At 38.9% G+C, this 17,266-nt stretch overlaps 1 protein-coding gene across 1 annotated transcript in view; it reads left to right on the plus strand.

The window, feature by feature from the left end:
- The window catches only part of PREX2 (phosphatidylinositol-3,4,5-trisphosphate dependent Rac exchange factor 2), a 295,413-nt gene extending 278,640 nt beyond the window's left edge, over positions 1–16,773 (plus strand). The window contains 3 exon segments of the mRNA XM_043601163.1: positions 2,572–2,674; positions 9,095–9,162; positions 14,695–16,773. Coding sequence (XP_043457098.1) covers positions 2,572–2,674; positions 9,095–9,162; positions 14,695–14,740 — 217 coding nt within the window. The 3' untranslated portion in view covers positions 14,741–16,773.
- The last annotated feature ends 493 nt before the right edge of the window (positions 16,774–17,266 follow it).

A 17,266-nucleotide genomic window follows, 5' to 3' on the forward strand; every position in this document is an offset into this window, starting at 1 on the left:
TCTTCCACATGCTTAATTCAGGAGAATGGAATCCTGTGATGCCATGATAGAAAAAGTGGGCTCCCACTGGACAAATCAACTGTGAGTCAAACACAGGCAATACTTCCCACAGGGACCTGGTTGTATCTTTTTAAGTGTTTCACTTTTTTAAAATTTCAAATTAATCTCGGGACCTAATTGGAACATACACAGTGGTTAGTATGAAAAGACGGATTAGATAGACAAAGCCATCTGGTTTTGATATGCTAGTGAAAGAAAATATATGTATCCATTTTAAGGTAGATTTTTCTGTTAGATGATGTGTGTGTGATTGATTCTAAAAAGGTGACACCTGAAGGTACCCTCTCCGAGAGCATATTACTGGACCACATTGGTTGATCGGGAGATTTTTAAAGTCTCTAGCAGATAATTTGCTGCTGTAGTACTGTTTACTACAACTTGAACTAGGGAGAAATAAATCGGTTTAAAAAGATTAAGAAAATTGGTAAAAATTATAGGCTGCTTGTTAAAAATCCTTCACAACCAGTAAGTGTTTGTTATAAATAGAGGAAGGCAAGTCATGTTTTATCTAAAAGAACAGACATATTTAAGTTTGATTAGAAGAAGATAAAGATTTCTTTTAGTGTCATTCAGCTAGTATAATGAGTGTTATTGATTAAAATGTTGGAATCAATAAGGACTTAAAATTGGAGTAGAGGAGACCTTAAGGAGGTGGAAAAGGTTATGGCCTGTCAAATGAGCTGACAATTAAATGCTTTGTAAAAAATTGATTTTTTTTTTAAGCGTGAACTGTCAACTAAACTTCTTGGCTTTCGTGGGCGTATGCTAGTCTACAGCATGTGACAGCATATACAACTGCAACTACATATTATTATCAGACTCATACACTAAATGTTTGTGAACATACTACCAAAAGCTAATTGTAAAACTTTAGCCCATCTGAATATGTTATTAATGCTGTGTAAAGAGGTCATTTAACAGCCAATGAAACTTAACATGTTTCTCCTTAGAATCCAATCGTGTATAATAAGGCAGTAACTCATCAGGTTCTTTCTAAAATGTCAGCAGTAATGTTTTAAGCCCCTTACTCTTCTTTTTATTAATTCATCAGTATCAAAATCTAGCAGATGTTTTGGATTTCTATAGCTCAGTCTCTTAACCAAAGATAAGTGAGCTAGATATTCCTCACAGAGAAGCGATTGCATAGTAGACCTTTCATTTGTAAGGAAACACTGAACAGATCTAGAAAAATACACGTGTAAAAAAAAAAACCAACAAAATACAGGAATGTAAATGCAAAAATGGAAAAAAGACCATCCAAATATCCATGAATTGAAAAGTGCAGTAAAAGAAAATCTGCTCATGAATTTTACGAAAATTCAGAGACCAGCACCTGAAAATGTTAACAAATATGCGTAGGTTCTCAGAGCTGCCAAAGAAAAAAACGTGAAAGGACATAAAAGGAATTCCTTAAAAGGGAAGGCAAAGGACAAAGGACAAGGAGAAAGGCACAGCAATTACTGAAATCAGGGGCTGGATTCTGAATTTTCTCCCGGTTGCTCTGGGCATCACATTCCTGACTAAATAATTATAAGTTCCTTTTGAAAATTTTACAATCTCTTATATTGGGTCCAAGAAACATACTTTAAAAAAAAATCAACTCTGATCTTAGTGAATATTAATTTCACTGTTTACTTTTCTAAGCCTTTTGGCATAAATTAGTATAAATCTATTAACTATCATATGTAGACATGAATGAAAAATATTAGGAAGTCATTTCTTTTAAGTTACATGGAATATCAGTAAGGAATAATGTCTGATAATTAGATTTTATTATAATTTTTTTAACTTTAGGTATATAAACTCATAAACGCAGTTCATAATGAGTTTGTTAAATTTAAATACTTAGGACTCCAGTCATGTAGCTCTCTGATCTATTTTTATTTTTATTTTATTAATTTTCATTTATTTATTTATTTACTTGTTTTTAATGTTTAATTTTGAGAGAGAGAGAGAGAGAGAGAGAGAGAGAGAGAGAGCGCGCATTCGCATGAGTAGGGGAGGGGCAGAAAGAGAGGGAGACAGAAGATCCCAAGCGGGCTCTGCCCTGACAGCAGAGAGTCTGATGTGGGACTCAAACTCACGAACCATGAGATCATGACCCGATCCAAAGTTAGATGCTCAACCGACAGAGCCACCCAGGCACCCCTATAATCTATTTTTAAGTAGGTGTTCTATGTAGAAAAATCAGTGGTTCATTGTCCAGTTGTTTCCATTTTGGCTGGCGGTTTTGATTTTGACGTTAGTCTAGGGTAAGAAAAATAATTTTCCTTCTATCCTTCTGAGTTCTTAGCTGAGACCCCTATAATAAAATATTAATGAGAGAAAAACAGTTTATTAACGTGTGTACCTTATGTATACATGGGAGATACCCAAGGAAAAATGAGTAACTCTCTGAGGAGGCAGATTTTGGGCTAGCATATTCTGTTGCCCTTCATTAGTAACCCAAAGCGTTTTGAAGTCCTTAATGGGAACTGGTGGCATTTGACTTGCTTTTGCCTTTGCACACAGGTGCACCCTGAGCGTGACACTGGAGCAGGCCATCATTCTGGCCAGAAGCCATGGACTGCCTCCTCGCTACATCATGCAGGCTACAGATGTGATGCGGAAGCAGGTAAGTCACACACAGTTTAGGGATTGTTTTACAGGACCTGGTTTTTTTTTTTTTACATTTTCCATGTGTATTTATTTTTGAGAGAGAAAGAGAGAGAGAGGAGGAGGAGCAAAGAGAGAGTGAGACACAGAATCCGAAGCAGGCTTCAGGCTCCAAGCTGTCAGCACTGAGCCCAACTCGGGGCTTGAACTCACAAACTGTGAGATCATGACCTGAACTGAAGCCGGAGGCCCAACCGACAGAGCCACCCAGGTGCCCCTACGGCACCTGGATTTGAAGGTTCCTTTTAATCAGGATTTATCAGGTTTAATGAGGATTAGTCAGCATTTATCAGGTGTCTGATTAGTGCCTGGATGTGGGGGACACTTTTTCAGGCTCAGAGAGTAAATGTGAACAAGAAACACTCCCAGGGACGAAGGCAATACAGACATCTATATGAGGATCCTCCAAGAAACCAAGCCAACCTGGAAAAAAGGATGTGTAAGAGATAACCAGAAGGAGGAAAGGGGTTGGCCAAGTGTAATGGGCAGGAGTGGATTTGAGGCTTATGTAAGGAACAAGGGCAAAGGCTACATGGCATTTTCTGGGCATCGCAGGTGATTTAGTAAGGCTCTGGAAATAGAATTGAGGAAAAGCGTGCGGGCAAGGAAGAAGAGGAAAGAATTGAAGGCCCTTCTTGCTCCTGGAGCTCTCAAAGTGAAGTCCAAGCCATGCTAAGAATTTGGTGCATTATTCTGAAGATAAAAGCACATATCTCAAATTTTCCTTCAGAGGATGAAGAGTAGTCTTTGGGATGTCATTAGGTCACTGAAGTATTTATAGGTGGGAATAAACTCTCATAAAGAGAATGAGCTTTTGCTACAGTACCCAATGGTATTTTAATGTGATAGTTTGGTTTCTAACGCTTAAAATTCTTTTAAAAGGTAACAAAAATGCATTAACCTCCAATTTATTATTAGGAAAATGTGCCTTATATGATAGAAAAGACACAACTTATTAGAAAGACAAGAGTTGGAAAATATCAATTTTATGTTTTATTCTGCCACAGTTTCTCAGGGTAACCACAGAAAATTGATTTAACCAATATTTATTCTTGCTGACTTGGTTTGAACTGCCCAATGATAGTAAGTGATTTAGTTTTTAAGATATGCTTTTGTAGTTAAAACTTATTTGTTTACTAAAGACTTAGTGTATAACTCTTATGCAAACATACTAATCTCTGTGGGTTTGCTCCCAAGATATACTACAGAATGTAAAAAAAAAAAAAAATCCTGGAAGCAGTCATAAGTGATACCAGCACTGGTTTGGGGTCTGTAATTCAGGAATAAAGTACAATGAATGGATATACATTGGAGCTTCGAGGTGGGCACCCTGGAGCTGGAGATTGAAAGCCAAGATCTGACAAGGTCTAACAGGGATTTGCTAAGTAAAGGTTAAATCCACAAGAAGCACAGGGCACAGTATGGTTCAGCTAGAAAAGGGCAACTACAGATGCAAATGCCAGCAGATTTTGGAAGGATTTTTTGGATGGATATAATACAAATTTGGTTTTAAAAAGTAGACCAAAGTAAACTTGTGATTATTCATTTCAGGGTTGGGTTTGGGATGCCAAAAGTACAGAAAGACACTAAGCATTCTGTTTCACTCTGTTACTGTTAGAATAAGTTTGAGTGAAGACTTGGAGGGGCCATCTCGAAATTATGGTTTACAGCAAGACCAGGAGACTGGTTATTAACCTGTTTTAGAATAATCTAGTACAGGAGTAATGATGAATTCACTAGATATACATTCTTACTATATGGACTTCAGTAATCAAAAACGTTTAAGTTCTTACACGTGAGAACGGACATCTATAAACTACAGGGGGAAAGTAAAAACCGTATTATGTAAGCCTTAGTGACTTATTTAACCAGTGCAAACCTTTTTGAAATACAATATACATGCTATATTTACATATATTATTATATGTATTATTATATATTTATAAAATGTAACTTAAGGAAACTGAAAAGTTATGAAGTTTCTTATAAAATTTCTAAACTGCAGTTTTTCAGTATTCATCACTTCTTCCTTCTATTTTTTTTTAATAAATATATTTAGAATAGGTAGCTACCCTCCTTTGTTACTGGTTTCTCTGCTGCAAATATGGCATCTCCAGGTGGATCTGAAAGGAAGAACTGGTTTCTGACTTCTGTACGGAAGATCAGAGCGCCTGGGGCCCTCTCTTTAGAGAAAGTGGGTTAAACTGGTGTACAAGGGGATTTTCGCAGTGTTCCATCTGCTGCCCATCCTCTCTCCAGTGTCCAGCTGTTACAGGCAGTGGAATTAGTGGCTGGGATCCAGTCTGCAAGCCAACTCTTACCTACCTGTGATCTAAGTAGTTAGAACACAAATGGGGATCAAAGATCTGACTTTCCTGTTCCTTTTGTTTCTCAAACATTTAGACCCAGCTCTCCAGAGACTGAATGGTTGAGATGTTTGCCAGATCAATGAGTAATATTTTCTAAGATCTTTAGTTTCTTTTTTAGGGAGAAGCGCTTCAGCATGATTGATTGTATGGTTTTCATGTACAGCTTTGTATATCTATTTTTCATAGACTTGTTTAATGCTCTGGTTAGTTAGAAGGAAAGCTGAAAGATAGAGGGAAGGGTACTATGCCCCTTCTAATTTTTTTGATAATGACTATAATAATCCTAAGCAGCACTTTTACATAACCAACTGATCTGATTAATACAATGTTTGAGGGAGAAGCTTTCATTTACATTAGAAACAAAGTTTTCTTTTTTTTTTTTAATTTTTTTTTCAACGTTTATTTATTTTTGGGACAGAGAGAGACAGAGCATGAATGGGCGAGGGGCAGAGAGAGAGGGAGACACAGAATCTGAAACAGGCTCCAGGCTCTGAGCCATCAGCCCAGAGCCTGACGCGGGGCTCGAACCCACGGACCGCGAGATCCTGACCTGGCTGAAGTCGGACGCTTAACCGACTGCGCCACCCAGGCGCCCCTAGAAACAAAGTTGTCTATTCTACAAATTATACATTCCACGTATTATTGGGTGGAAGACCGCCTCAATTTTTTGTAAATAAAACTGGAATTTCAGAGTTCTGTCTCCTTACCTACAATATCAGGACATTATACTGGGCACGGTAACAAAGGCTGAAGAAGATGTGATTCTTCCCCCATCTTATGGTGGCCATACATAGGCAGATCATCATGATACAGGTACCAATAGACAAGTGGTATACAACCTCAGTGTTTTCGGACATAAGACAGGGAATAAATAAGTGAGTAAACTGTGAGCCTCTCAGTGGCTGGGACACTGAGTATAGTTTGTTTTGGTGGGCATAGGTTTCCAGAATAGTACCTGGCAGAGAGTAAATGCTAAATGGCGTGTGTTCAATAGTTCAATGGTTCAATAGTTCTAACTGGGATAACCAGAAAGAGGCTTCATGCAGAAAGTGATACCATGATAGTGATTTAAAAGCATAGATTCTTGAGCCAAGCAACCTCAGTTTGAATCCCAACTCCAGTGTTTACCATCTGTATCATTTGGGACAAGATTCTAAGTCTCTCTGTTACTTAGTTTCCTCATTATTAAAACAAAGATTTTAATAGTACTTGCCTCGTAGTGTTGCGAGGATATACTCAATGCACTTAAAACAATACCTGATATAGTGAATGACCGATTAGTTATTAGCCAAGATGATATTTGATTTGAGCCTGGGAGGATAAATAGGAGTGGACAGGTAGGGAAGAGGAGAGAGGAGGTCCTTGGGTAGAGGAAACAACATAAACAAGGGTGGAAAAGTGCAAGTACCTGGCATGTTGAGTATATGAAGAATTATATAGTTGAATTCACTGTGGAATACACCAACAGTTGTGTTCAGCATGATGAACATCAGTGTGATTTGCAACCTTTGAAGAAAGCAAAAGCCTTTCTACAGACTACTCAGTGGAATATTATGAGACTAAAAACAAAAGTAATTATACACAAACACTGTAGCCTAGTAAATCTATTTCTCACAGGGATATGATTTAGAATTTCTAAAACTAGCTTATGTGTATACTAGGTTTGAAGAGATAAGTAAATATATTGTAAGTAATGAGAATAAAGTTTCTTACTGTCAGAAAAGGAAGTTACAAATAGGGAAAGGGAGAAGGCTATAATCCAGAACAAATCCTGTGGTGTGGATTGGGATCAGAGGTAGCAATTTGAACTGATGGATACACACACACGCATGCACGCACACACGCACACGCATTTAGAAATAAATATAGATGTTTGAGTATGTTTGCGATTAGTTAAATAGCTCTGTCTACTCAGACGACCTAGAAGCAGTTACATGCCAATAGTAGCAGTGAGCATACCCAGTGTCCAGATCTTGGGTTCCAAATATAATTCTCCATTGAAAAGAGCCACAGTGCTTGGAGAAGTGGTTAATCTCCACAACATAATTATTAACTACAAAAAGAAAAGAAGTAACTTTACAGTGGAAAAATCTGGCAGACACCGCTTGAACCGAGTGATGACAGTTACTGTCACCGATAAGATGTAGAGAAGTCATGTGATATGGTGATGGTCAACATCAGTGGTCTCATGCACTGAGGAGGCACAAAATCACTCTTGTCCAAAATGCATGTCTTCTATCTGATCGTGAGGAAACAGCTGACAAACCCAAACTGAGAAATATTCTCCAAAATAATGACCAGTACTTATCAAATGTATTAAGGTCATGAAAGACAAATCAAATCCAAGGAAATGCCATGGATCAGAGGACCAAGGGGACAAGAAAACAAAATGTAGTATGGGATCCTGGGTTGGATCCTGGAATAGAATCAGGACACAAGGGGGAAATGGTGAAATTTGATTAAGACTTACAGCATTATATGAACATTGATTCCCTGGTTTTGACCATCATACTCTGGTCAAGTGAAGGGTGAGCATTAGAGAGAGTTTACATAGCTGAGTTAAGTATGTGAACTTTCTGTTCTGGTGTTACAACTTTTCTCTAAGTCTAAAACTACTCCAAAATGAGTTATTTTTTAACTGCTTAATTATAATTCCTAAATTCCTTCCCATCTGTCTTTTTGCCACCCCCACCCCTTTTCCCTATTTGCTTTCCTTTATTTGGTCCATCTTGAGAGGATATATTCTTTTGTTTTCCTTTCTTCCTTTTCTCCTTTTCTTTCTTCCCTTCCCTTCCGGTAGTTCAGAATTTGGTAGCAAGAAAGAGAGTTTCAGAGATTTTGTATTTCTTTATTTTATTTTTTAAGTTTACTTATTTGTTTCGAGAGAGAGAGCACAAACAGGGGAGGGGCAGAGAGAGGCAGAGAATCCCAAACAGGCTCTGCACCATCAACACAGAGCTCAACACGGGGCTCAAACTCCCAAACCGTGAGATCATGACCTGAGCTGAAACCAGTCAGAAACTTAACCAAGCCACTGAGATGCCCTAGAGTTTCTTTAAAACCACTCTCCTTCAACTGTTCTCAGCCCCAAACCCTGGTGTTTAGTTCTATGTAGTAACTAATTCCCATTAGGAACTGAACAATGATTATATTCATTCATGAACTTGACAAGTTGTGAAGACTTTTTCATTGCTAAAGTGCATTGCCTTTGTACTATAAAGTTTGGGGCAGAATTCTTACATTTCAGAGATCCACACGCACATGCCTTGTCCAGAATTGCTTTAGAACTATTTAAGAAAATATTTTCTTGATAAATACTATGAACTTTAAAATAGCTGATTATTGGGGCGCCTGGGTGGCGCAGTCGGTTAAGCATCTGACTTCAGCCAGGTCACGATCTCGCGGTCCGTGAGTTCGAGCCCTGCGTCAGGCTCTGGGCTGATGGCTCAGAGCCTGGAGCCTGTTTCCGATTCTGTGTCTCCCTCCCTCTCTGCCCCTCCCCCGTTCATGCTCTGTCTCTCTCTGCCCCAAAAATAAATAAACGTTGAAAAAAAAATTTAAAAAAAAATAGCTGATTATTCAGCTAAGGATAAAACAGGTTTGTGAGTGCGATAGAACTGTGATTTTCTGTTCCACAAAAGTGAGGACACAGCACATATTTGTAGCCTTCTCGTTTCTTATTTTCAACATCTAAAGTATTGCTTGCTTCTAGGAATAAAGACATAGATGAGATAGTGAACAGGAAGCTGTGATTTAAGTTTATTTTGAATGATTTAGGTAGCTATTGAAATAAATATCAACCCTTTGGAAAAATATGTCAGCATATTTTGATACTTAAAGCATTAGTTTTGAAAATGCTCAGATGATAATTTTTCTCTTCTGCTTCACCTCATCTCTCTTGATGTTATATACATTGTTGGAATAAATATTCTACACTCAAATGTTCATGGTATGCTAAATAATTACTAATACAATGTAGAGCTAAAAATGATTTTCCCTACTTCTCTCAGGGAGCAAGAGTTCAGAACACAGCAAAGAATTTGGGAATCAGAGACAGAACCCCACAGTCTGCTCCAAGGTAAGTGACTCCCCAGGTCTGCTCTTTCCCAAAGGGCTTACCGCCACATCCAAGGCAGTGTCACTTACATCTAAGGCACCTGCCACAGTACATGCCTAGTGAAGTACTGAATATAATCATGGAAATTGGCCTCGTAAACACTCTGTGGCTAAATGTGACTAGTCATAAGTGGTCTCTGAATTCAATGAAATTTTAAGGGAAGCAAACTTAGAGGTAGCAGGTAGAAGTCTTGACATTATTCTGTTTTCCAAGTTCCATCATGAATTCAAAGACAGAAGTCCACACAGGGACTACTAATATTTGTAACCCAAGTGTACCGAACTACCAAAATGCCATTTTCATTTGTTTTTCTCTGCCTGACATGCTGTTCCCTCTGGCATGATTGCTTTTCCCATCTGTGTCTGTATGGAAAACTCCTACTTACCCACAAAACCCTTTGTGTCCTTTTCTCAATGCCCTCTTCTCTTTGAAGTCTTGGCTGAGTTTTCTTCCTCTTTGTGCTCCCTTAGCATCTTGTGTATTGGTCTTTTATAGCTCTTTTATAGCTCTGTGTTACAATATATTGTTCCATGTCTCCTCACCCAACCTGAATGTGGATTCTCTGGAGGCAGAGAATATGTTTTTTGGATTTTATTCCTGGCTGATCATAGTGCTGTACAGTAGACATTGAATATCTGAACTGATTTCAAGAACGTGCGAATGAACAAATGAATGAATGAGCTTTTTGTTTGTGATCATATCAAATATTCACAGTTCACATATCATAACAAGAAAAGACTCTAGGGGCACCTGGGTGGCTCAGTTGGTTGAGTGTCTGACTTCAGCTCAGGTCATGATCTCACAGTTCATGGGTTCAAGCCCCGCATTGAGCTCACTGCTCTCAGTGCAGAGCCCGCTTCCGATCCTCCCTCCTCTCTCTCTGCCCCTTTCCTGCTCATGTTCTCTCTCTGTCAAAAATTTAAATTTTTTTTTAACTTAAAAAAAGAAAGGACTCGGGGCGCCTGGATGGCGCAGTCGGTTGAGCGTCTGACATCAGCCAGGTCACGATCTCGCGGTCCGTGAGTTCGAGCCCCGCGTCAGGCTCTGGGCTGATGGCTCGGAGCCTGGAGGCTGTTTCCGATTCTGTGTCTCCCTCTCTCTCTGCCCCTCGCCCGTTCATGCTCTGTCTCTCTCTGTCCCAAAAATAAATAAAAAAAAAAAGAAAGGACTCTAATTCACCTTTAGAATAAATGAACATGGAGACAGCCATCAAATAAATGTTAATTTCATTTCCCTGGTGACAATAAGGTAAGCAGCCATCTATCTTGAAGTGGGGCAAAATTAAATAATCTCTTTTACATTTGATTGTTTTTATATCTTGGCATTTTAACAAAAAGGAGACTCCTCCAGGCACTGTCACAGACAAGACACTTTCATTTTCTATTTACAAAGCAGTTACCAGAGTGAGAATGATGACAGCAGCATTTATGAAGTTATATTTCATCCTAAAAAACTCTGTGGGCAGTAGAAGTACTTTCACAAGGGAAAACATATTTTCCCCCTGAAAATGGATGGAGCACTCATGTTCTAATTGTGTTTATTTTTAGTGTTGGCACCTAACTTATTTAATCCTCAAGTCTTGTTAATGTTATCTTTCATAGTTGATTAAGTTAGAAAGACTGTTCCTAAGGAGTCATTTCACATAGGCATTCTCTCTCTGGCACCTTGAGCCGACGTGGTATATTGTGATAACGGACCCAGTGAAGTGTTAAAATTCCAATAAGAAAACAAGATAATGGTTTAGCAAGGTCTTCATAGCTAGAGCTTATAAACACTAATAAACAGAAGGGTTAAGATAAGACTTCAGCATCCTGATCAATAAACCAATACGCAAGCGGAATACAAGAAAAGAAACTGATGGACTCACTTTTTTCTTTATTGTATTGTGTTTTAAAACTCTTGAACTGAAACACAATAAAATGTGCCAGCTGTAAAGTTGACATTTTTATAAGAGAATAATAATCCCCAAAGAGAAATCTAAAGTAATTTTTAATTTAATCCTATTTATTCTTTCACTCACTCTATAAATATTTATTGAGGACTTAAGAAATGCAAAGCACCCTGCTCTGCTTCATGGAGGGTAGAAACATGAGATGGAAATAGAACCATCCCTCAAGGACCTTTCAGTTAAAGAGATGAGATGAGAAAACATAACTGGAAGGAAAGGTAGAATATAAGAAGCACTGTGTGAGGGGTGGGATCCCGCCCAGCTGGGCACCAGGGTTCCTGTCCCAGAGACAACAAATTTAAGAACAATTTGCTAGAAGAAGAATATTCTAGGATGACACCAAATCTTTGGGTTGGACGACAATGGGCAAATGGTTCCAGTCACCAAGAAAAATAAGCACGTGTAGGGAAAGGAGGGTGAGCTCATGTTGGTGACATTGGGACTAAGGATCAATGGGACACCCAAATGGAGATGGCTTTGTGGGCAATACAGTGTTCTTCCTCCTAACTTTCATACATTGGATCTTCAGATTAATCAACTTATCTTCATCATGAACCAAATATTACCTTTCAGATATAAAGGTACACTGGTCTTATTTTCTATTAGATCACAAAACCTGGGAACTATTGTGCTACAATAGCTTGATTTATTTTATTTGTTTAATTGTGAAGCAGCATACTGAAGTGGTTACACGTGAAAAACCTGATTTTGAGTCCGAGCTCCTGCTTGATGACCTGATTTAGTCAGATTACTTATTTTCTCTGAGACAGTTTTCTCATCTTTAAGATAGGGAGAATTGCCTTGGGACAGATTATTATTGACACTGTAGCCTTGAAAATGTCTCTTTTGCCATGTAGAAGGATGAAGGGCATGATCTGTAGGTTGAAGTTTCAAAGTTTTACTCTCAGCAGATTTGGATTTGGGCTGGAAATACCAGCTCCAAGATGGCTGCCTGAGCCCAAACAGGAAAAGAAGAAAGTGGAGCCAGGAACAAACCTTTTCATGCAGGGGCACTGGTGTGCATGGGTGGAATGAAACTATGACAAGGGCCCCAAGGTGTTGGGCAAACCAAGGCCTTCTGTTACCTAACAATTTAGCTGACAAAAAAACAAATGCCTCAGTGCAAGGTAAAAGCCCAACTCTTAACTATTACATTTTACTTCCCAACTCTATCTGCCTGTTCTAAATTCCCAAAGCCCCACGATTTCCATTACAAATGTGTCTGAACTCAAATAACCCTGAGTCACTTCCAAGAAGCCTCACAGAAGCTGAATCTGCCCAGTTCTGCAGTATCCAGAGCTATTATTTCATTAGGTGATCACACGGAGTAGCCTTTTGCCAATTTGCAAGGCAGACATTTCAAAGACTTGCCTACACAGTGGCATTAGTTCCATTATGTGGAAACGTGCAGTGCAAGGTAATGGAATGTGATGGCTCAGCCCAGATCTCACGGGGTAGGACATTTGCTACCCAGCTTACTGTTTGTGTTCTACCTGAGTAAGGCCACTGCCTTTCCCTTCATTAGGCAGTGCTGTAAGGAAAATGAAAGGATCAAAATTAAAGAGGAAAAGAACTTTCCGATCATTCCATTATTCCGGCACTGGGAATGCATTTTGAAGCAAAACTGTAGTTTTTTACTGCAAAGGCAGCTTTGAACTATATCAGCTCAATTTAATGTATTCTTTTCTCTGGGAAAGATGAAATAAGCTTTTCTGATGTGAGAGGTCCTTATTTTAGTATTCATTTTCTTCCATGGAGATTACATGAAGAGCATTAAGCACCTTTCAGACTTGAATAATCTCCAAAGGCAGTAACTTTTTCCTGTGTGTTTCCAGACTGGGAAAGTTTATGTTGTTAACTAGTTTCTAATTCAATATTCAAACTTTGTCATTCTTTTCCCCTTTGATTTAGAATTAGCATGGGATTAAATGTTGAAGGAGAAGGAAACATAATTTGCTAAGTTTGTCAACACCTCCTGTAAACTGTGTTCAATTTAATTTGTATAAGAAGGGAATCACCATGCTACCCCATCCGAGTTTGGAGTACTTTTGAAAAGGAGCAAAGTTGAAACCTGTACTTAATGTTATATTTTAGGTTTTTTTTTTTAATTTGTTTAATGTTTATCTTTGAGACAGAGAGAGAGAGTGCGCACAAGCTTGCCAGGGGAGGAGCAGAGAGAGAGAGAGAGAGAGAGAGAGACAGAATCCAAAGTAGGCTCCAGGCTCTGAGCTGTCAGCACAGAGCCCAATGCAGGGCTCGAACTCACAAACTGAGAGATTGTGACCTGAGCCGAAGTTGGACACTTAACCGACTGAGCCACCCAGGCGCCCCTGTACTTAATATTTTTATATCATGGATGAGGCTCTCAAGTAGGGCCAGCATGGCCATGGAGCTATTAGGACTGTGAGTATATGTAGTCTAACATCTAGCCACCTCAGTCAGCTGATCGTCTCTCAGACTGTGCTTTTAATAATGGGTGTGCCCTGTCTGGTCACTGTGGCTGTCTTGCAGCTATTTTATTTAAATATTGAGAGAGAGAGACAGAGAGACAGAGAGACAGAGAGAGAGAGAGAGAGAGAGAGAGAGGGAGAGAGAAGACAGGCAGAGAGAGAGGGAGGGAGAGAAGTCCAAGCAGGCTCTGTGAGGTCAGTGCAGATCCCGGCATGGGGCTGGAACCCACCAACTGTGAGATCATGACCTGAGCCGAAACCAAGAGTCAGGGGCTGAACCGACTGAGCCCCCCAGGTGTCCCTGTCTTGGCAGATATTACGTTCCCCTTAATTTGGTTCTGGAGTTAGGATATTCTGGAGAATGTGGAGCTCTGGAGCTTGTACAATCCTAATTCAGTCCCCCGAGCTTTGCCTCAAGACACCCAGACCTGGGATGTCAAGAGGGAGCCCTTCCTGGCATCTCCACTAGTTCAAGTAGATTCCTTGAGCCACTTGAATCTCCACTTGATTCTGCTGGCAGATGAATGGAACAGTGGGCGGAGATGGGCAGATATTCCCGAGGAAACACCGGATAATTGTGCCTTTGAGATTCAGGCCTCAGGACTCTGCCACATCAGCCTATTCGTAACTGACTGCACCCAAGACATGGTACAGAATGAAACAAATTTCGAAAACTAGTCAGGAAACCAGTAGACCCCTATGAGAAGGTGCTGTTTTGCTACAAATTAGTCATGATAGACAAGATGGTAATTATCACTATAGTATCATCTCCTAGAACTCAGAGAATCAGTTTTGCTGCCAGCAAGGTGAACAGTCAGGGCAGGCAGCACTGGAGCAGAAGCAGCTGGTGTGGGAAAGATGACATTGCGTAATCAGTAGTCGTCTCCACTTATACAGAGACATTGGTGTTTTCTGAAAACTAGAACTGAAGTTTTGGAGTTTGCTAATTCATAAGTAATTTTTAGTAAAATAGGCAATATGATCATGGCTCCTGAACCAGGAACTTTTTGTCAATATATTTTTTGTACCAGTAGAAACATCTCAGGTAATGGCAATACGCCAGGCTGCTGTCACACTCTTCCCTGCCTTTCCTAGGCTGTACAAGCTGTGCGAGCCGCCTCCCCCTGTTGGAGAAGAATGAGGAGAATCCCCAAGGAACCAGGCAAGCAGAAGCTTCTGAACACTAGACAAAAGACATGCTGGCTAAACATTCTTCATTCAAGATAAATAAATGAAATTTTTTTCTCTAGCTCCTTCCCCGTGGAGTAAATAACCAATGTTCTTCTTGTACGTGAATACTTGTGCCGGAAATGGATGAGACATCACTCAGACCATCTGTAGCTTCACAAACTAATCTGTCTATGTATTGACACTAACTATTCATTTTTAGGGTAAATTTTGTCCTTGGAATTTATGAAAAAAAAAAAACAGGTAAACAATGAACCATTGTGCCTCCTCTCCCATTAGTTAGAATTATTTCATTGTGTTTGTTTTCATCTTCTCTGAATGGAATCATGTGATAATGGATATTTCCACTTGAAGCAGTCTTTCACTGAAGAAAGATGGACACACTTTTCAAATCCTCATACAGAAATGTTACAGACCACATAGACTGGGTGTTATTGTAGGCATTCGGTCCCCTACCTGCATCAGAGAAAGTATGATTTGTGAATGGTGAAGAGCATGCTTGACTCTTTTTCCTACGGGTTTATTTCTCAGTAACAGAGAAGAGAGCTGAATGAGGCTTCTACCAAGACTTTCTTCCCACTGCTTGTGGTGGGAAGCACTGCTTTGTGCTCGTGGACAGTTCCAGCAAGTGGGTGCTGTCATTGGTCTCTGAAATGGCATGGCTTCCTAGGGCCACGTGTACTGGTGCTGTGCCACAGGTGGCCAGGGGGTGGAGAGGGGTGGAGTGGGGTGGAGATCAGGGAGGTACGGGAGGGGAGAGCGGGGTAAAGGAGGAAATTTAAGTCCATTTAAAAAGTCAAATTTTAACTTAGAAAGATACCTAAAATTCTTACTTTTATTAAGACTTCCATATGAGATGTGAGACTCTGAAGAGAATACACCGTGCTGAGTATTTTTCTATCAAGGTATGTGTACAACAGTGAAAATAAAGCATTATTTGTTGAACTGCACAAGGACTATTAGAGACCTTGATAATGTATGGAAGCACAAGGTGTATTCTATTTTCATTCTAAAATACACGTCATTTTTATCATTTCTATGTTGATTAAATAATATTGTTTTTTAGTGTAATGAATACAGTAATATTGATTTTGAATCTATAATTCTCAAAACAGTTAAAATGCCCTTCCTGTGATTGTGATGAGTATATGGATTTGGACTAATTTAGTATGTGAAATGCTTTTCATAACTAAGGTATATACAGATGATTATTACATTTTAATTTATGAAATTTGATAATGATTTTCAGATGATCATTAAAAATCTTCACTGCCATCAGTTGTGTATTGAATAACAAAAATTCTGTGTTATACATATACCAGTTATTCATACACTGGTCAAGCTGATAAAAATTGTTCTTTGGCACAGAAGCACTTAAAATTTTTGCAATAAGTCCTTATATATAATAAGAGATAAACTCAAAGTTTTCAAAGGAAACGTTGAACACTTTGAATTTAATGAAGATATTACCTTAACACAAATACCTATATTAAGTATATCTTAACTTTCAGGGATTTAACATTCTTGATATTATTATCAACTGATCCTGAAGGTCCATGACATTAGTATTTTGCGATTTTCCTGTACTGAAAAATTGATTACTTTCACTGTGGCTAATGAGTGAGCAAAACTGATCAACTAGAAGTATTTTTCATATTGTCTTTACTGTTTTCTAGTCACCATCCTAGAAGCCTTATTTCTCATTAGAAGGATGAAGGGGTCACTTCAACACTTCAGTCATACTTTGCTATGTTTCATGGAGGAAATTATCTGCAATTATAGTATGTATAAAATAGCATATTTTTAAGGGTCTATTCTCTATATAGTAGGATGTGCTTAATATTTTAAGGGTTAAATGTAGTGTAAGTGTACCAACCTTCAGAGTGCTTGGTACTTTTTGAATGCTCCAAAGTTAGTAATGATTTCTATTCTCATCAGTCCCTGTCATTTTTTATTACAATAAAAATTGTAGCTAACATTTAAGTAGTTACTATGTGCCAAGCGGTACCTCCAAGTGCTTTATCCCAATTTGTTGTTATTGTTTCACTAATCCTCACAAAGACTGGGATGGTGTCTTTTCATCATCCCCATTTCACAGTTGAGGAACTGAAGCAAAGAAGGGCCCAGTGACTCGTCCAAGACCACAGGACTGACCAGTGACAAAAGTAGGATTTAAATCCAGGAAGTCTGCCTTCTTAATGCATTACGCTGCTTCTCCATATTCACGTAAGAACTGTTGTAATATTACCCATTATTTGTTAGTAAAGTTGTGACATGTGTTGCCATTAAGTTATACATTTTATATTGAGTAAAAAATGAATGGAAACATATAAAATGTCTTTAATATGTGAAAATCATAAGATTTCCTAGGCATTTTACCATTCTGGATACACATTTTGAGGCAACGCAGTGCTGTTGCAATCTGAAAAAATAGATTCCTCATAATTGAAGGTAACAATTTTAGGTATGTTTTGAAATT

Source organism: Prionailurus bengalensis, chromosome F2 (genome assembly GCF_016509475.1).
Source record: "Prionailurus bengalensis isolate Pbe53 chromosome F2, Fcat_Pben_1.1_paternal_pri, whole genome shotgun sequence".
NCBI lineage: Eukaryota > Metazoa > Chordata > Mammalia > Carnivora > Felidae > Prionailurus > Prionailurus bengalensis.